General features: G+C 32.0%; 2 protein-coding genes across 22 annotated transcripts; one reads left to right on the forward strand and one right to left on the reverse strand.

Moving 5' to 3' along the window:
• Nucleotides 1-742: 742 nt before the first annotated feature.
• LOC101245048 (H/ACA ribonucleoprotein complex subunit 2-like protein) lies at nucleotides 743-6,849 on the forward strand. 2 transcript variants are annotated; one of them, XR_002027406.3, is made up of 4 exons: nucleotides 810-1,029; nucleotides 1,094-1,153; nucleotides 6,387-6,493; nucleotides 6,597-6,849. XR_002027406.3 is itself a non-coding variant. In XM_069295297.1 (3 exons), the coding sequence occupies exons 1-3, from the start codon at nucleotides 888-890 to the stop codon at nucleotides 6,620-6,622; spliced, it is 228 nt and encodes a 75-aa protein (XP_069151398.1). In that variant the 5' UTR covers nucleotides 743-887; the 3' UTR covers nucleotides 6,623-6,849. The 2 variants fall into 2 exon arrangements, 1 of the variants encoding a protein (XP_069151398.1); XM_069295297.1 differs by lacking the exon at nucleotides 6,387-6,493 and having other exon boundaries at nucleotides 743-1,029.
• LOC101265909 (inorganic pyrophosphatase TTM1) lies at nucleotides 3,827-17,755 on the reverse strand. Of its 20 annotated transcripts, none has more exons than XR_011220096.1 (17): nucleotides 17,440-17,659; nucleotides 17,182-17,251; nucleotides 15,079-15,436; nucleotides 13,526-13,640; nucleotides 12,678-12,873; nucleotides 12,468-12,581; nucleotides 12,198-12,371; nucleotides 11,333-11,527; nucleotides 10,503-10,625; nucleotides 10,314-10,426; nucleotides 10,041-10,164; nucleotides 8,066-8,338; nucleotides 7,270-7,447; nucleotides 6,209-6,263; nucleotides 5,063-5,125; nucleotides 4,252-4,324; nucleotides 3,827-4,139 (listed from the first exon to the last, which is right to left on the reverse strand). XR_011220096.1 is itself a non-coding variant. In XM_069295295.1 (15 exons), the coding sequence occupies exons 3-15, from the start codon at nucleotides 15,416-15,418 to the stop codon at nucleotides 5,107-5,109; spliced, it is 2,019 nt and encodes a 672-aa protein (XP_069151396.1). In that variant the 5' UTR covers nucleotides 15,419-15,436; nucleotides 17,182-17,251; nucleotides 17,440-17,659; the 3' UTR covers nucleotides 4,736-5,106. The 20 variants fall into 20 exon arrangements, 7 of the variants coding, with proteins under 7 accessions (XP_069151394.1, XP_069151396.1, XP_010318899.2 ...); XR_011220097.1 differs by having other exon boundaries at nucleotides 15,079-15,426; nucleotides 17,440-17,578; XR_003246099.2 differs by lacking the exon at nucleotides 17,182-17,251 and having other exon boundaries at nucleotides 5,047-5,125; nucleotides 17,440-17,755.
• Between the last annotated feature and the right edge of the window lie 2,640 nt (nucleotides 17,756-20,395).

The following is a 20,395-nucleotide window of genomic DNA, read 5'->3' on the forward strand; positions in this document are numbered from 1 at the left end:
TGATTTTTGTGGTTCAATTCATTATATTTATATATATACTTATATTTATGGTTTAATCAAATGTCAAATATTTATATTTAATAATACTTATATACATTATAATTTTGAAATTCAAAGTTTTCGTCAATTTTGAACCAAAATGGAAAGGATCTTTAATGACTGGAGAATAATTTAGAATCTCAAAATTTTTGATACTCTTGAATCAAAATCGAAAAGATATTTGATGAACTTGAAGATTTACAAAAGAAATCGTTTGTCCAACAATAATTTCATACAATCCTTCATAACTCATCCCGCTTTTCAAAATTTCGACATATTTTTTTATGAAACAGAGAGAACGATGAACAAGAAGAAGAAATTTATTTTTTTGATATTTTTGGATTGTTACACTATATGATTTTGAATTCTTGATAATAATTTTGAATGAAATAACGTAATTTTGTGGAATCTTAATTTAATTTTCAGTTTTTCCCCTTAATTAGTGAAACAAATGGATACTATGAGATTTTAAATTGATTTTACAGTTTTTTTTCCTTAATTAACAGATTGATACATAATATATCAACAATAATATATCCGAATTATCTGAAATATCTAAAAAATATGAAATTTATATAATTATAAAAATAATAGAAATAAAAGGTAATTTAGATTTTTACACTATGATATTTACGGAAGTTATACATTAAAATTTATGTCCCATAAGCAGCATACATCAATTCATAATAAAATCTGTTCAACTAAGCCGAATATTCAAAAACACCCCTTATGGAACCCATAAAAGCCCCACTTGAATTTTTTTTTGACTTGGCCTTAAACCCTAGTGGTTTATCAAATTCCAATTTCTCCCCAATTCGTTAAACCCTAGGCCGACGTTCAAGAGAGAGATGGGTGGTAGTGATAGCGAAGTAGAGAAAACGGCACAAAAAGATACGGAGAGAAAGAAGCTATTGGCTGTCGCCCCTATTGCTAAACCACTCGCTGGAAAAAAAAAACTCAGCAAACGAACCTTCAAACTCGATAGACGAGGTATCCATAATCATTATTTTACTCTTTTTGTGATGTTGTGTAATCGCCATTCTTCTGTTTTCAGTTACGGAACATAAATGCTTGAAGAGAGGAGTTAAAGAAGTAGTGAAAGTTATTCGACGCGGTCAGTCCACTTTTTCTCTCATTGAATTCATAGTCAAAATTAAACTGTCTCAAAATTAAATACGAATACCGAAAGAAATAAATTTGAATCTAATTCAGCCTCAAAAAGTTAATCACGGAAGTGGTACGTCTTTCATAAAATCAAAATTGAGTTGTGGTGAGCATGAGATGAAAACTGGAAAATTGTGTATTTTTTTTTTATGATTGTCCTCAGTCTGTAGTAGGATAGTCCTGTAGTGTTTAGATCTAGCCTCATGCTTTAGAATAGATGGACAAGTACTTCTAGCCCTAGGCCAAACCTGAGTTCCGTGCTATAATGCCCCTGGAATGTTAGGGTTTTGGGGTTTGGTTTGGATAATTTTTTTATTAAAATATAAAAATTAAATTAAAGTGATATTTATATTTCTAAAATCAAATAAAAACAATCGATTTGGTTCGATTTATTACTTGATGATGATAAATGATAATAGTAAAATAAAATAGACATGTGATAACTATTTTAAATGAACATTAGGAATCAACAAATTTCTCTTTACTATAACAAGATGATGGAAAAACCTCCTCTTCACATGTCTAATATCCACGAAAACAATATACTAAAACATTAAATAGATGTTCTAGTCCTTCGAAAATCAGGGCAAAACCAATGAAGAGTGAGCAGATAAATGTCTTAGCAAAGAAAATTTAGAGGGTGTTTGGATAGGCGTCTGATAAATCTACTTTTAAGTCGATTTTTAACATTCGAAAGTGTTTGATAAATATAAAAAATAATTTACCATAGATATAAAATGACTTAAAATATATTACGAAGTGTTGGCAAGTTATAGGGTGTTTGTATTGACTTAAAAGTTGGTCAAACCTATTTTAAGTCATTTTTTTTACTTCGGGAAGTGTTAAGACAAATATAAAATCAATTTCAAATAAGTTAGAAAGTATTAGGCAAAACTTAAAAATAAATTTATAATGACAAAACAAATTAAAAATATAAAAATAACACTTCACACACATTTAAGATAATAAATATCAAGTTATAAACATACTTTTTAAAAATAAACTACTTATAGCATATCATTATCGAATTATAGCATATCAAGAAAAAATATATTAAAAAAATTTATAATTAATTATTTCAATAATAATTTATTTATTTAAAATAATTACATTAATTTTTTCAGTTACCTTTTTTAAAACAAACTCTTTAATTTTTTATGATACAGCTACCTTTTAAATTACATTTTAAAGTTTTAACAATTTAAAATAAAACAAATTACTATTAGCTAAATTAAACATTATGTAGTTACCTTTATAAAGACAATTACAAAATAATAGGGATTTGATTACACCCTAATAACTATCCACCACCATCTAAACCAATACAAGATAATATTTCTCTCATTACACTCAACCCATACACGCCTATTAGCCTAAAAATATCACCAGATTTTCACCGGAACCGCCACACGCATAAAAAAATTCATCTTTCCCAAATCTTCTACATACACGCCTAAAAACATCATCATATTCACCTACGTCGTCGCACACCTAAACATTCATTTTCACCAAATCTACTGTTTTTACGAAAATCTTTCACATTTTCACTCACATATCAGTTCATCCCAAAATTAAACCTTCATACTTAGCATCTATACAATGTCGAAGAGAGATAGTGAAATCCCACGTAAAAGTAGGAGATTGAACGATGAGTTAAGATGTGAGGGCTTTCATGCTCCCTCTTTCAACATTTTGTCACAAACTCAAACTCAAACATCAACTGCAAAAGAGAAGTCTAGGTCAGAAAAATCGAAAATGAAAAAAAAAGAGGCAAAGGAAATCAGAAAGAAGAGAAAAAAGGAAAAGAAAAACAAATCTCCTGTGAATCTGAGAAAGAGGCAAAGGAAAGAGGGAAGAAGAGAAAAGGAAAAGAAATTCAATACTCATCAGATTCTGAGTCTGATTTTGTTGATGAGTTCATAAATTCAAAATAAAAAAAAGCAAGAGGTACTGAAATTGGTAGGTCACAGATAAAAGCAAGAAATAAACCAAAAAAAATTGTAAAGGTTAGTAAAAGATTTTTTTGAAATTTAAATTAAAATAGTCTGTTTAATTTTGATTTTAATTGTCAGTAATATAGTACATGATTTATGTTGTGTTATTTGTGTATAAAATAATTAATATTTTTTTTATTATAGGAGTGTATGAATTAGTGTATTAAGTTTGTATAAAATGCTATATTGTTTTATTACACTATCAATGTATGAATAATGTATCAATGTTGTATATTTTTGACTATTACTATACATATTAAAACTAAATAGTTTATGCTTTGGTTTTTGTGTATTATTTTTGTATGAATTGTGTATGAACTGATATACATTTTTTGTATGAGTTGAATTGAATGCCCATTCAATATAGAAGTTTTTTATGATTGTATATGACATTATATAGTATGATAAACGTATTAATTTGATTTTAAAAATTTTTTAGGAGAAGAAAACACAAACACATTTGTCTTCATGCATTAAAATGAATGTGTTTGCGAATCTGTTGACCTTTCTAGGTCAAGAAAAGTTTCAACAATTCTTGAAAGAAACATTGTTTCGATTTTTTTTATAATTTGCATAATATAAAAATCCAATGTCAATTGTTAAGACACATTTCTTCTTGAAAATGAAAATTTAGGGATAACATGTTTGTTATAAATGTACCAATTAGAAATATAATTTACAACTTATTTTATTATATTCTATAATCAGAAAATTAAATAGGATAAAAATTACCTCCCGAATCTATTGTGCTGGCAGTTAACATTGTACTACCATATGAACATTTTAATCCTGCCCCATCAACAACTACAATTGGCCTACAATATTCTCAACCTCTAATACAAGCTTCTAACGCAACAAATGCGTATAAAAATTTGTCAGCTTCTTTCCTTTTAATTTTCAAAACGAATCCTGGATATGTTTGCTCCAAAATGTAAAAATAACCTGAAATATAACGGTCCAAATCATACAAAAAAAATATACATAAAGAATACACGAAAATAGATTAGTCCAATTCAGTAGGTAATCTTTAAATTCATTCTTATTTCGACATTACCGGGTAATCTTGCATATGACTCTGCTGGATCTCCGCGCACCAACTTTATTGCGTTTTCTTTAGCTCTCCATTCCTGTATGTACGTCAACGAAACGCAATGCAATTTCAACATATCATCAACTATATCTTTTGGAGTATATAACAGATGGATCAATATACTTTTCCATTATCAAGACAACTACAACGTCAGTTATCCCCTGACGTCTGGTATAAACTCTTTCTCTAACAGAACAAGTGTGCTGAGGAATATACTTCCTAACTTTGAATAAATTTGATTTATTCAAACTAGATGCCCTCATCATCCAAGAACAAGTTTTAGAAATACAATTCAGGTGATAACTGTTTCGAAATTAAGAAAATATACATTACAATTATGTACAGTGAAACAAATCAAATAAAAAAAATAATTTAAAAAAGTTTTATACACTTACTTAGATGCATTATAACGCGCAACATGACAACTGAATTTTTCAACAAGTTCAACTTTCCTCATAACCTCCTTAAGTGTTTCTCTATTATTATAAATCTGATTATCAGCTACAAATAGGTTGAAATGGTCACATATTACATCATTATCTATATCACTATTATCATTGACAACTCCGTCTAAATTCATTCCGATCAAACGGATAGAATTGTTGGAGTACAAATCAATGTTAGTTTGTGATAATCTAACATCAGAATTTATTCTATCAATAATAACAACTCTATGACCTTCATTATACATCTTACGATCTTTCAAAGTGATGCATAATGGATATTTTGTAAAGAAATTCAAATTCATCCTCATCTGACCTAGAAAAACCTTTACCCCAATATTAATAGGTGGAAGTATCATATAGGATGCCCTCCATCTCAATGTCGACATATTTTCCTGTTTAACAACATTAAAATTACATTTAGTGCACCACACTATAAAATCACGAAATAAGTCATACAAAATTCATACACAATTAATATATCATTCACTGCTATAACAGATCAAAAAATTTACGTGGGATTTCACTACCTCTCTTCCACATTGTATAGATGCTAAGTATGAAGGTTTAATTTTGGGATGAACAGATAAGTGAGTGAAAATGTGGAAGATTTTCATAAAAAACAATAGATTTGGTGAAGATGAATGTTTAGGCGTGCGGCGATATGGGTAAATATGGTGATGTTTTTAGGCGTGTATGTAGAAGATTTGGGGAAGAACAGTAAATTTGGGGAAGATGAATTTTTTTATGTGTGTGGCGGTTCCGGTGAAAATCTGGTGATACTTTTAGGCGTGTAAGGGTTGAATGTAATGAGGGAATATTATCTTGTATTGGTTTAGATGGTGATGGGTAGTTATTAGGGTGTAATCAAATTCCTATTATTTTGTAATTATCTTTAAAAAGGTAACTACATTAACTAATGATAATTTGTTTTATTTTAAATTGTTTAAACTTTAAAATGTAATCTAAGAGGTAACTGTATCAGTAAAAAATTAAAGAGTTTGGTTTAAAAAAGGTAACTGAAAAAATTAATGTAATTAAATAGTTTGATTTAAAAAAGATAACTGAAGAAATAAAGGTAATTATTTAAATAAATTAATTATTATTTAAATAATTAATTATAATTTTTTTTAAAATATATTTTTTTCTTGATATGCTATAATTCGATAATAATATGCTATAAGTAGTTTATTTTTTAAAAGTATGTTTATAACTTGATATTTATTATGTTAAATGTGTGTGGAGTGTTATTTTTATATTCTTTTTATTCGATTTGGTTTGGTTTTTCACCAAACTGTGGACACCCCTGCTGAAATGATATTGAAATACCCTTACATAAAGAGCTGGCTATATAATTACGACTTACGCAGTAAGAATAGCTAGTGTGTAGATTTTAGGCTTTTTAGTTACTCCAGACTCTTAAGTCTTAATTGAAGCCATTAAATCAATGTACCTAATTGTCGGTAAAGAGTCAGTACCTTGTTAGCTGCTCTGTAGCATAGCCCATAAGCACTTGTACAATCAATTCCACACCTAGCAAATTTTGCTCAAAGGTAAATTTTCTACCCTGAAATATTTGTGACATGAATTTGTCTACATGCCATTTTTGTGAATTAACAAGCTTATGAAACATCATATTTCTTCTGGGAACTGCAGATTGTGTGTCATAGCTGGAAACATTTCTCCTATCGATGTCATTACTCACGTTCCACCTCCTATGTGAGGAAGCTGATATGCCATACGTTTATGTTCCTTCAAAAGAAGTAAGCTGAAGTTTTTATCTCACACACACACTTACTACTATTACATTCTTGATATGTTATCCTGCAAGTTACTTCCGTGATCATGATAAATCTTTGCATTCAGGATCTTGCAAGTGCTGGAGCCACTAAGAGGCCAACTTGCTGCGTTTTGGTATCGACAAAGCCTACTAAGGGGGAACTTGGGCAGGAAGTTCAAGAGAAACTGTAGGAAGAGTACGATCAAGTTGTATAGGAAATTCAAGAAACAACTTCCTCCTTGTTTCGATAGACTGAATGATGATCTATTGATGGTTTCACTTAATTGCCCTCTACTTAGTTTAGGAACATGTTTATGTATCTGCCATTTATTTACGTTACCATTCAATCATCTAACTGACAGCTGATAAGTAACAAGACATAAAGAATGAAAGATCAGTCGATTTTTACCCTAACTTGATCAGAAATTCATGAAACATATCCACGAAACAACAAAAATTAATGAGGATATCAAAACAAAAGACCGAACAAAGAAATATTCGCTCCATCTGTTAGAGACAATTACTTCATCTTATTCATGTATGTATTGGTTCATCAAACATACCAAGGCTAGAAACATGCATCTACACTGTTAAAATTTTCTATTAATATATGTACATCTTCTACGTAGTTAACTGTTTCATTAGCCATAGTTGGTTCAGTTATTTTTGAGACAAGGTCCTGAACGAGCATAGTTAACTTTTTCAGTAGCCATAGCCGATTCAGTTATTTTTGAGATAAGGTCCTGAACAAGAAGATACCTACACCGCCAACAGCAAGGGTAAGAAGCAGAGGAACACCAATCCATTCAACAACTTCAGCCATCCCCTCGGTCCTATCCGTTCTCCCTAGGCGAGATCCATTGAGCTCACGGAGGATATTGCTCAGATTGTCCATCTGATGCATGATCTGACGCTGTGATCTCCCAATGAGAAGTACCTGCTCCCAATTATGTTTGCATCAGAAGCATAATTGTCTAATCAATTTCTCAATATTCTTCAGACAAATGTGTTGAATCTGGACTATGGTTGTTTTCAGAGAAACTTTTAGTTCGTGGAAACATAAGTTATTAACACCCAATGCAGTCTCAAGTACAATAATAGCATACCCAATGTAATCCCACAAGTGGGGGTCTAGGGAGGGGTAGTGTGTATGCAACCTTACCCCTACCTTTTGAAGACAGAGTGGATGTTTCTCATAGACCCTCGACTCAAGTAATGATAAGGAAAATCATCACAGTAAATATTAACGATGCAATTGAAAGTTCTGGTGCCTAGATTGGCAAATCAATTGAAGTTTTCTATTAAACTGGCGAACAATGTAAAAATGATGGATCAAAGAAAACACTCGTGCACTCTCTAGTGTTCTTTGTGAGATAAAAGAATTATTTTCAAATGGATAAATTATGCAATAACCAAATTCACTCTAAAAATTGGTCATATTGAGTGAGAAGGCAAAAATTGGACAACTATTGGGAGAGTATATCAAACTACCCGCATGCCTCCTTTTGTCTCTACTTAATGCAAAAAAGATGAGCACGGGATGATCGTATTATACCTCTTCCATTAGTGAAGACTCTCTTGCCAGTTGGGAAGATGATGATGAATGAGGTAAAAGAGAACCAGCCAACGAGCCATTGCCTAACCCACCCACAAAAAGAGAAGTGGGTCCAGACCCATTGCAAGACTCAGTGTGCACTGCCAAATTTTGTTGGCTAGCAGAAACTTTATTGGCAGATATTTTTAAGTTTAGCTCTTCAATCCGAGATGTGAACTCATCCATTCGCTCGCTCAATGTTGAAATTTGCTCTGTAAGTTGAGAAACAACTCCCTGAAAAAAGGCAATTCTTGAGTGATTGAGGGAAAGAAGGAACAAAAAAGGTTAATGTAAGATTGAGCATATTATAAACAATTCAGCATAAGTGGGACGTACTGGTAGTAAATTGATTTCTCTTCTGATGTATAAGAAATATGGAATTAAGCAGGAAAACAGAAGGAAAACCCGCACACATATTCTGCTGGACATTAGGAATATATGAAACAACATTCACGTTTTTTGTTCTTGCTTAAATTGGTAACATACAACATATAAAAAGAAGAATATTTGGCCCAAAAAAATGTAACTCATTGTACTTTAGAGTATCCCCGTGCACATTAAAAGTATTTTCCACTCTCTTAGCAGATAAAGTTTCCAGTACCAAGTCTCCATATCAATGAAACAAAGTAATTTTTTATGTTTTTTGCGAACATGAATGGATTATTTTTTTAAAAAATAATGATTAACATAATTTAATTGATGAAACAATATGGCTACAATTCAGTTTGCTCCCTTGATTATTATTCTCTCTTGATTATCTCTGTGATTTGAGGGATGAAGCAGCATGTATTTCTCGACTAGGATGATGCGGATTCAATTTCCATGAGAAAAATGATTCCAACAGTTAGGACATTTCATTGATATATATTCCCTATTCCTAGTTGCTGTTTTACAGAATACTGGAAAGAGTGGGACAAGGCATTCAAATATTCCTGCCGATGTATTTTGACACCCCACAGCTTCAGCAGATCGCTTAGCCCTGTTCATTTTCGGCACAAGAGCGCTCGATTAGTGAGATGTTACACACTCGTTCAAGGGTGTATAAACACTTAAAAGATTTATAGGACTTGAATTAAAGTCTCTTCTCAATATTTTATTAATTAAACAAGCAAATATGCTTTCTGTACATCTATACGAACAACTGTAAATCATAAAAAAAGACTTGCTGTTTTGCATGATTAAAAAGGGATCCATCAGCTTTTAGCAGGAATTTCCAGTCACGATCCCCAGGGTTGCCAGCTTATCATCATTTTACTTCCTTTTCAAAGTTACAAAGTCAACTTACTTTGCTGGTTCTGCAGATGACGAGATCCTAGTGTGTTTTCTTAACTCCTACATGAAGGACTCATTTCATTCTACTGAACAAACTTTCAGCAGGATTCTATTTCCAAACATCCAAGCAAATGTAAATCTTTCCACAGGTTAGTTGGTTTGAGTTACGGCTTACACCATTCTGATGTAAGGGAATATTTAAATTACCAAAAGACTTGATAGCATGTAGCTGTTGTCAAGGGTGTGGTTATGAGTTCATGCTGGTAGTGGAGAGAAATGAGCAGGAAAGGGTGATATCATTCTTGAGTATCAATAAGAATCGATTAATGGTGTTCAGAATTGGTATATCACTTGTATACAGCCAAGTTGACCTTGTTACTATCCTTACCAAAAAAGTTGGCCTTGTTACTACCAATGAAACCTTTTACTTGATTTAAAAAAATGGTGTTCAGAAAATGATCTAAGACGGTGGATGGAACTCTTTCCCTTTTCCTGGAGTAAATTATTATATTAAAGCTAAAGTTGCGCAACTATGTCAAACAGATGCCCCCAAGTAGGGTAAATGAGAGTCAGTTCACACACCAAATATAACGTTAATATGTAGCCAAAATTATGGAGATACAAGATTATTTTAAAAAATGAACCTATTGCTCCGAATAATTACCTGATTAGCCACTGGCGCTGGAGAATCAGGGGTTCTTCCGTCATATCTTCTAGTATTAACCGCAAGTTTTGTCAGCTTGGCCAGGTGTTTTTCTCGTTGTGTTGAGTATGAATGTGGAATACCACTGCCAATAGTTACAGGCGAACAGATAATGCTTTTCCGTTGCATGACTTTTGCAGAAATACGCAAGTGATGATTGTAAAAAGTAAAAACATCCAAACAATACCTATAGAATACTTTGAGAAGCAGATAACAATTTAGCCTATGACCTACCGATTAAGAAACTTTGTTCTCCTATCTGCAGAGGCTCGGGATAAAGCTTCTCTAGGGCTTGAGACCAAATCATCATCTATGCTCAGCTTTGTCTTCAGATCATCTGGCAATGCCTGCATGGACTATAATATTGAGAACCAGGAACAAATAACAATGGAAAATTTGGTATTCAACTAAAATTTAACGCACCATAACATCATTTAAAAGCTTCTCTAGCTGAATTTGTTCGATGTAAGTGCGAGGAACATATGAACCATCCAAACCCAGCGAGTCGGCAACATATTTTACATGTAAGCGATCTCTTCCTTGCACCTTCATAAGGGAAAAAACGTAGTTAATGATAGTAATTAACTCCCGAGGCTATACAATGCCAGAGTTGAGAAAGAGGAAACTCATTCTCACATACTGTCTTCAGCAAAAGGAAGATTTAAAAATGAACTCACACATTCATCAGAATATTTCTTCATTGATATTTGTTGAACTTCTTTAACTGAGGTTTTAGGGAACTCCTCCTTTCCCCTTATAAAGGGTCCCTTTACTTCATTTTTCATCATGCTTCATGTCACGTTTATAATTTTTTAAGTCAAACAAGAGTTTAAGGTAAACACTTCAATGATAATGATGAGCAAGCATTGTATCCAAACTGGATATTTCTCCAAAATACAATCCTTATATTTGTCTCAACCCAAAAAATCGACGTTGCTTCCAGTAGATTAATAAAATAGCAACTTAGCCGATTGTGCCATGCACAAGCCTCAAAAAACATTTAATTATCCACAGCCTTAGCCACATTCTAAGTCTAATACTTGGCTAGGTACAGCCTTAAAGAGATTTGTTAGGAGGTTACGACACATATCTTTACCTGAACTCCAGATGAAATAAAATTAACCCAAATTCCCAAAAACAAGAGACAGATAAGAAGGCAAGAAATTCTGCTTCGCAATCACATGATTCAAGCATTTAAAGTAAATTATAGTAAGATGAGATGAGAGCGACTTAGTAATTAGTGATTGTCATACCTGAACATACCGGCGATTAAGTTGCTCCAACCAATCTGTTTTCACACAAACTTTGTCATCAGAGAAGATGTGGCTGCTCCTTTTCAAAATGGTTGCAATTGAATATCCTAATGCCATCAACCCACCAAGAAGCCGTACACTGACCTCAAAGGTGATTCTTGGTGATATTATAAAGGGACTATCTGTAACCCATTCCTGAAAGAAATACATGAAAGAAACATCAGAAGATGCACGATTATCAGTGTCAAGATTACTATTTCTTGACATTTCTCACAATAAAGCTTTTAGAAATTCAATAGATACCAAAATTGTACCCAAACTAGGAAAGAGAGACATGGTGCAGGAATGCTTTTCCAGGGGAAGACCAGAATGCTAATAGATCAAGATATAGAGAAATGTGATTATGATCAGTCATTTAGAAAGTTCTCAAAAATGAAGTTAGTCACATGATAGAATGTTCTATGGTTTAGTGTCCAGATATCTATGACAGAACAGCAGAGTTCTATTAAAAAAAGAGTTAATCTGTATTATATTGATTGCTACATATCTTCTGTTGTATCATATGGGACACCTTAAGGCCATATTTCTTGAAGCTGTTCCAGCAAGCTCTATACGCAGAAGATCCTAGAATTTTAGAAGTTGGTTCATTCAGACTACGACAGTGACCGGCATACATGCTGGCAGCATTCTTGGTACTCATTAACGGTATAGATGCATCACAATCAAACAGAAGATATGACGGATATCAGTAGCTAAACCAATATCAAGCAAATTTACCATCTGAAAATGATAAAACTAGGTTAAAATTAGCCTGATTATTACTGACTGATATGCTCAACATGTAGAAAAGGAACTTATTGGTCACCTCAAACATAAGAGTGTATTTTCCATCCTTGTTCCTCATCCTCAAATATGATTGGCAAGCTTCGGGATCTTCACTGGGAGGTAGGAGATAAATATCATAAGTTTCCTCTGTAATTTCCTTGTATTCGTCTGGAAACACAGCCTTGATCTGGTCTACATCCACAGCTTTTGCTGACTATAAAACATATTTAGACTCATCAGTCCCAAAACTTGTGCTTGCATAAGCACAATATACATGGAATGTAGACAGAAAGGTCAAAAATGTTAAGACCTTTAGTACATATGTGGGGTTCTGAAATCCAGCGAATGGGTTAAACTTATTAATAATTTTGATTTGAGCCGTCTTCAGATCGGGCTCAATAAAGGCTTTGTACATAGGATACACCTGTTAGAAGAATGCCACAAAGATCATTGTACTTGGCCGTCGAGAATGTGCAAAAAAATTTGAATTAGATATATTTGAAAATAACAGAGACGAAACCGTTTCTGAGATTTGTTGGATTATCTCCTCGGGCTCTTGTCCAGCACGGTGGATGTCCCTAAGAACCCGTTTCACTAAGTCAAAGTGCACTCCACCAGTGACAGATACACGGAGATCTAGCAATGGCCTCAACTTTTCACTCAAAGCATATATCCCTTCAATTATAACAATTCGAGAGCTTGGAGCTTCAAGGGTCCTGTGAAATCGATGATCAAAAGTGTTATGGGATCGGATAGAAGTAGACGTGCATTTTACATTGACAAGTAAGGGAACAAAATATTTTATCTAAACCAGTTCTGATAATAAAATTCAGATTTTCTTCTGTCTACTAGGTAAAGCCTATACACCAGCTCTGTATAAATCAGGTCGTGAATGTGCTAGGCACCAAATGGGCCGGGGCGCCGGTGATGTGGAATGTTGTGTTACCACAACTGTCTTCTCCAGTCTCCACTAAAATAAATTACACAAATGCTTCGCAGAACTTCGCATAAGAAGATATTGCATATCGGTTAGATTAAGAATGATATGCAACATCATTCTTGGGCTTCAATCAAATGTTACACACATACCATTGAAAGAAAACTGAGGTCTTAGTGTCTTTTGAATATCAAAAGTAGTTAATGAGCAGTACAAGAAAATTTTAAGAATATGGTGAGACCCACCACAGAGAAACCCCCCAACTCACCCCACCCCCTTGCACAACAAATATTTTTTCTTCTGTAAACTCCAAGGAACATGAAAGAAAAAAGAAGAAACAATCCTTAGCACCATGGAACAAAAAGGCAGTGTTCTCAGGAAAAGTAAACAATGAGACAACAGAAATAAAAATAAGAAGAATGAGAACTGACCTATAACCCACACGAGAGCTAGATTTAAAATCATATATAGGAACTTGAACAGGCTTCCCCGCTTTCAGCCCATGTATATTCTCGAGCAGAGTCTCATAGTCCGTCAATCGCGGATCTGTTTCAAAAATACCAGGACATGGAAGTTACTGTAAATCTTCATCTTAATTGCATTAGTCACAGAATAGCATAAAGTGAACATAATTAGAAACTAAAGCAGGAAAAATCCGACTATGCTGACATGATCCAAAACAATTAAATATGGCCTAACCATTTCCACAAGATCACATACTGAGATTAACATCTCAAAATATAAGAATATTCAATCAAATTCAGAAGTGCATTGTTTTCTTTTTGATACTTTGTGGCTTTCTACAGTAACACCCTACGCACAGGGCCTCCAGTGAGCCTGATATAGAGACAGCTATACATCAAGATTTTTTCAAAAGTTGTTTAAAATCGAGGATTTCAAAAGTTGATTGCTTAACCTTTCATCAGCTGAAACAGTTACACCAAGAAACTCATCTGTTTATTTTACTTCAAAAGCATCGAAGTTGCATACACTGACACAATTTCACTTATGGGACACATTCTAAAATTTTGCAAAATATATTTGAGAATTGGTTCCCAAATTCAGTATTCATAGAGTTCAGAGAGATTTAGACTCTTGAACAGTCATCACCTAAACGAGTATTATCTGAAAAAACAAAACTAAGGAGAGGCCACAGCTGTACAAATCTATTAGAATTCCTGAAAGAAAGGAGCAATGGGATCTGCACCCAATATTTATTCATTACTTCAAGAAAGGAGCAATGAGATACTATTGCATTTTTGTTTTTTTTTTGTCATTTACTAAAAGTGGTCATGCTTTAACTGTGGAAGTAGTAGTCATTGTTAGTATTTCACTCTTATCATTCATTATCACATTAACCAACTACAGGTAACCGACACAAAATACTATACCATTAGTTTATCACTGATTAGCAACATGGCCTATAAACAACCTGCATATTCTTATGATTCGACTTTTAATAGATTAATAAATAAAAGTTCAATCTAGAGTCAGGAGATATCCATCAAGACTGCAGACCAAAAATAAATAAATAACTAAATACTGTTGGGAATCATATGAAGTGTTGGTCCAATGATGTCTTCGTATTTCATATGCATATACAGACGTATTTAGATTAAGGACGAAGTTTGAGAAGTGTTTAAACTACTAGTTCTGAATTTGTTTATTTTTGATAACCCGAGAGATCTCCACAGGGTCAGTAGTGTATTGGAACGCGGTACATAAAAGGTCCATCACTGTATCTTCTTCACTTAAATACCGCATGAGGCAGAATTTGAACCCGTGATATGTGTATAACCCACACATCACGTGTTGCATTCTCACCACTGGACAAAGCCTTGGAGCAACTACAAGAATAATAAAAGATATCTCATGTAATTAAAAAATTGCTACATAAGGTCACTACAAGAATAACTCATCAACATCAACAAAATTATGTATGTAACAAACAATTAGAATCAAGAAAGAATGAAAGCAAGACTACCGTCGAAATTTCCATCAACGATACGACTGGGCTCATTGTAGTTGTCCATGTTTATGATAGCAATACTAGGCATAACATTCAGGATCTTCTCTGTGAACACGGACTTCCCGGCCCCTGAAGGACCAGCGACACCCACCAGAACAATTCCTTCATTCTTCTGAACCAACAACTGGCATGCACGGAGTACTATAAAGAAACCCTTCTCAAATGATAGCTGATCTTGAATTGGGGCTATCTCATAACGAGCAGAAGTACTTCTTTTTACCAGTTGAACTTGATCTCTTAATAGACCAGACCTTCTTCGCGGTGAATCGGCATTGGAAAGAGTATCCTGGGCCATTAAAATACCTGGAAAATTCTGCAAATTAAGATGCAAATAAGGAATTTAAAACTGCAATCCAAGTATTACCAGTAATCTATGGTCCCCAGAACATCTTTTAGGGGAACTACACATTCATACGCAAAGAAAAAGTTCCAATTTTTGTTCTTGTTTGGATAGATCTAAACAAAAAAAATAATAATCTGCAGATATCAGATAAAAGTACCATTCCTTGAAAAGATACTGAACATGAGCAAATGAGGTCTCAAAGCAGCTTTTGACGAAATCAAAGCAAAAGAGGAAACAAATATTTGTGTGCACGCACATGTAGGAAGAGCATTGCATTTTACAAGATAGAGCAACAACGCACTTCACATCTCACTATTCAAGGAGATACTCTAGAAGCACATACAAACTAACTGGGATACTCCAAAAGTGTATTCGACAACACTAACTGGGTTACTCCAGAAGCGCATACAGGACAACACTAACTAGGTTACTCCAGAAGCACATACGACAACACCAATTGGCTACTTACTCTGTCCAACACTTCTGCCCAAAACTGGTCACCACATTTTTCTTCCCAATAGTAAGATAAAATGATCCTTGAGTTAGTATTTTAAAACTAAACTTTGTCATTTTAAATCCACTATGTCACAAAGTATAGCAGGTCTGGAACTAGTTAAGGAAAGTTGTAGTAGCATAACGGTGTAACAATAGTTTTACATGATGAATCTTTGAAAATGGATACAAGTCAATCTCACTAATTTGGGGATTGACATGGAACTAACAGATTCATTAATATTCTAATGCTTTTTTTATATGAAAAGAATCCCAATCTAGAATACTTTTTATAGCTCATAAATATCTACAATTAATTTCAAATGATTTATATATTAAAAAAAAAAGCACTCAAAATTGGTCAAATTAAAGTAAGAAGTGAAATTGAGAAACAAATTGAATCAAGATATAAAATTCCCATATCCCAAGGAACTCTGAATGAGAGAAACAACAATTTTCCCCTAATAGATTTTAAGAAATATTTTAAGCGAACTAACAAGAACACAATTGAAGAATAATTGAAGAGTTTAAGCGAACTACCAAGAACACAATTGAAGAATTCTTGAAGAGTTTAAGCGAATTACCAAGAACACAATTGAAGAATTCTTGAAGAGTTTAAGCGAACTAACAAGAACACAATTGAAAAATTCTTGAAGAGTTCGAGCGAGCTACCAAGAACACAGTTGAAGAATTCTTGAAGAGTTTAAGCGAGCTACCAAGAACACAATTGAAGAATTCTTGAAGAGTTTAAGAGAACTAACAAGAACACAATTGAAGAATTCTTGAAGAGTTTAAGCAAATTACCAAGAACACAATTGAAGAATTCTTGAAGAGTTTAAGCGAACTAACACGAACACAATTGAAGAATTCTTGAAGACTTTAAGCGAATTACCAAGAACACAATTGAAGAATTCTTGAAGAGTTCAAGCGAACTAACAAGAACACAATTGAAAAATTCTTGAAGAGTTCGAGCGAGCTACCAAGAACACAATTGAAAAATTCTTGAAGAGTTTAAGCGAGCTGCCAAGAACACAATTGAAGAATTCTTGAAGAGTTTAAGCCAGCTACCAAGAACACAATTGAAGAATTCTTGAAGAGTTTAAGCGAGCTACCAAGAACACAATTAAAGAATTCTTGAAGAGTTTAAGCGAGCTACCAAGAACACAATTGAAGAATTCTTTAAAAGGAAAATGGAACTAAACTAAAAAATTTGATCCACTAACCACTATAAAAGTTCTAGTCAACCGCCGGCAAATCTCAACATTCAATAGGGCACGATCAAATTCCTCATTCCTGATGTAAATAGATAAAGTGAACTACTAATTTGAAAGATCAACAAGAAAGTACACAAGTTTGCTGAATCACAAATTCAATCAAAACCCAGATAATTTCCAAGTATTTACATGCAAAACCAAAAATTGCTACGAAAATCGTGAAATAAAAAAGCTTGAGAGTTCAACATACTCGGCAAATCATCATACCTGTAATCAAGTAAAGAGGCAAGTAATAGAGCAAAAAAAAAATTGCAAGAAACTTGATTTTTGATCTAAGTGAACCGAACGGGAAGAAGAAGACAAAGAGAATATATATTTATAGCAAAGAGGAGAATACAAATTGGGTGGAATTTAATTGAGAGAAGTTACTGAGTTTGTTAGATATTTTGTTTTCGCCAGTCGCTGTAGAACAAGAGGAAAGGAACATGTGGACTCGAGAAGAAAAAGGAGGGAAATAAAAGGAAAGAACCCTGTAGCGTTGTGTAGAAATCCTATTAGGGCTTGTTTGGTTTATTTGCTACGTACTATATATGAATTCACACTAGTAATACATAAAAAGATATTTCAAATTAAGTTCAACAGACAAATTAAATATTTTAATTTTGTGAAATTACACTAAAATAATATATTTATCTATACAAATTGAAATTTAATGAAAAAATAGTATACGCAAATCTTATTAAAATCTCATAAAAATAGAAAAAATTGATTATGAAAATTCCGACACAAATGCAAATATTTGGGTCACATTCTTTAATAATTATGATAAGGGTAACCAAATAAAATACCTTATTTAATAAGAATAATTATGGATAAGGGTAACTAAAGAAAAATACATTATTTAATAAACATGGATTAAGGATAACTAATAGTTGACTAATTGTTGTGGAGGTCAAAACTGCTAGAAGTATTTCTAAAGAACTATAAACAAAAAACTAAAAAGGTAGCTAGCTTTTCTAAAATTGCATTTGATAAAAGTGCATTTTGAAGTACTTACTTCAAAAATATTTGTCCAAACACTAGTTTTTTTTTTTAAAAAAAAAGATATTTTTAAAATTTATTGGTCTAACACCAATTTATTTTTTTCTAAAACAGAAAATAATTCCACTTAAAACAAGTGATTCATACATTATTATGCATTCCTTAATTGTTCTCACATTATTATTCAATGTATAAACAATTAATGCATTATAGTTTTTGTGTAATAGAAATTCGTTTGCAATGTACCGAGCGTGAAATTTGAAGTTTAACGTTTAAAATTAAAAATTCAAATGACATAATTATTTCAAATTAAAATATTATTTTTTATGTAAAATTTATCCAAACGAGTAGATTAGTTGATCATTTTAAGTTTTCAATTTCACAAATTATTGTTTAAACTAATTATACTTTGACACAATTTTTAATTTTTTCCGTGCAGTTGATAATACTCTCACGTGAAAATACCCAAACACAACCAAATTATAATTTTAAAAATTTTATTGAACAAATATTTCCCAATTTGACAAGGCTCTTTTCGGTTTTTTTTTTCTTTCACTTCTCTTTCTTTGTGTAAACTCAAAAAAATGTAAAGAAGAAAAAGCGAAAAAATAATATGAAAGAGACGCATTTTTTTAAACGTATTTTTTTTTTCGAAAGATGTTCACCATTTGAAAGGTTGAAGAATGACTTATCAGACGTTTGTCCATGTTCTATTGGGAAATTTGAAAGAATATTTTTGGTTAAAATATGAAAAATAAATCATTTGAAAGTTGGACCAGTTTTGTTTGCCCATAAATACAAATTAGACTTACATTTTACTTTTTTTCTATTTTTCGGAGTGAAAAATATTTTTTCAATTTTTCAAAATTCATAAAAATTCATATTGGATTACAAAATTTTATGGCTAACATATTTTCAAAGTTTAATTCTCGAAAATATAAAAAAAATTATGATCAAACATCTCTTTTAAGTTTCTTATTTTCTTAAAAAAATGGTTTATATAAAAAATTTATATCACCAAAATTAAACGGAATAATCACATTAAACGATTTAGTTATTTTATAGATGAAATGTCAACAGTAAAATAACTTTCGAGTTACTTATAAAAGAAGAAAAACAACTTTTTGAGTTAACTGAATTAACTCCACTTATTTGGTGCAAGGTTTTAAGTTTTTGTTTATAGGAGTTGGGAAATATCGCGAAGTTAAAAATTAAATCGATATATAAATTTTTATCTTTGTTCAGCTGGATTGGGTAAAATTTTTTGAGTCAAGATCAAGTTGATTGATTTTTTGAAAGAGATTTTTATAATTAACATTCAATTATATAAACGTATGTTCAACATTCATGTTTATAATTGAAACAGTTTTGCATATGGCACTTAGCTACTTAGAGCTTTGCATATAACACTTGGGGCTTATTTGATCACGAGATATCATAATAATATGATATCATAATATGAAATTATAAAATGAAATTAAAGTTTTATTTGGATATACGATATGAATTTGTGTGTGGTATTTTCTCTCATAAACATAAGAATTTCATAAGTTGTAAAACTATTAAAATAATTCAATTGTTTGTATAATCTTACTAAATAAATAAAAATTTATAAAATCGCATAATAAATTATTACAAAACTATTTGTTCTCCACCTATGTAAGTGTTTCATCTAACTTTAATTCAATAAAAAAAAAACTGAACATAAATTTTAATGTACTGATTTTTAATATAATCCTCCCACATAGTGCATGCAATTTCCTCGCATTGAACCTGCATTTTTCGATCATGTGATCGAGAAAACGAACCAACTTATTACTTTGAGTTGTAATAATTACAAAGCGGTAGAAGTAATAAATTAGGCGTTAGAGTAAATGAAACAATTTTATTACTTAGCAATCGAATGGTGTTAGGTAAAGTAACTATATGTTGGTGAGAATAATAAATTTTATGTCGGTGAGAATAATAAATTTTATAAAGTAATGATATGATTATAAATTTTATTTATAAATGAAATAAATGGTTAGTAGCTATAAATGTGAGATTTTTTAATAAAATATAAATTTGTGAATCAATTTTTTTATAAAAAATACCTCAAATAATAATAGGTTTTCAGAGAATATGGAACCATGAGATAGAATCACATGTCCAAACATAATTTCATCTTAAAATTTTATATCGT

The sequence above is a fragment of the Solanum lycopersicum genome, chromosome 3 (genome assembly GCF_036512215.1).
Source record: "Solanum lycopersicum chromosome 3, SLM_r2.1".
NCBI lineage: Eukaryota > Viridiplantae > Streptophyta > Magnoliopsida > Solanales > Solanaceae > Solanum > Solanum lycopersicum.

What these genes read in the sequence shown, in the direction of transcription:
- LOC101265909 (XM_069295292.1), bottom strand. An exon ending in AATACACTCTTATGTTTGAG is followed by an intron (nt 11,528 to 12,197) that starts GTGACCAATAAG and finishes TATTTCTTTCAG; the next exon opens with GAATGGGTTACAGATAGTCC. An exon ending in TTAATCGCCGGTATGTTCAG is followed by an intron (nt 10,626 to 11,332) that starts GTATGACAATCA and finishes TCCCTTATGAAG; the next exon opens with GTGCAAGGAAGAGATCGCTT.
- LOC101245048 (XM_069295297.1), top strand. Translation starts at nt 888, where the DNA reads ATGGGTGGTAGTGATAGCGAAGTAGAGAAAACGGCACAAAAAGATACG. An exon ending in CTTCAAACTCGATAGACGAG is followed by an intron (nt 1,030 to 1,093) that starts GTATCCATAATC and finishes TTCTGTTTTCAG; the next exon opens with TTACGGAACATAAATGCTTG. An exon ending in AGTGAAAGTTATTCGACGCG is followed by an intron (nt 1,154 to 6,596) that starts GTCAGTCCACTT and finishes CTTTGCATTCAG; the next exon opens with GATCTTGCAAGTGCTGGAGC.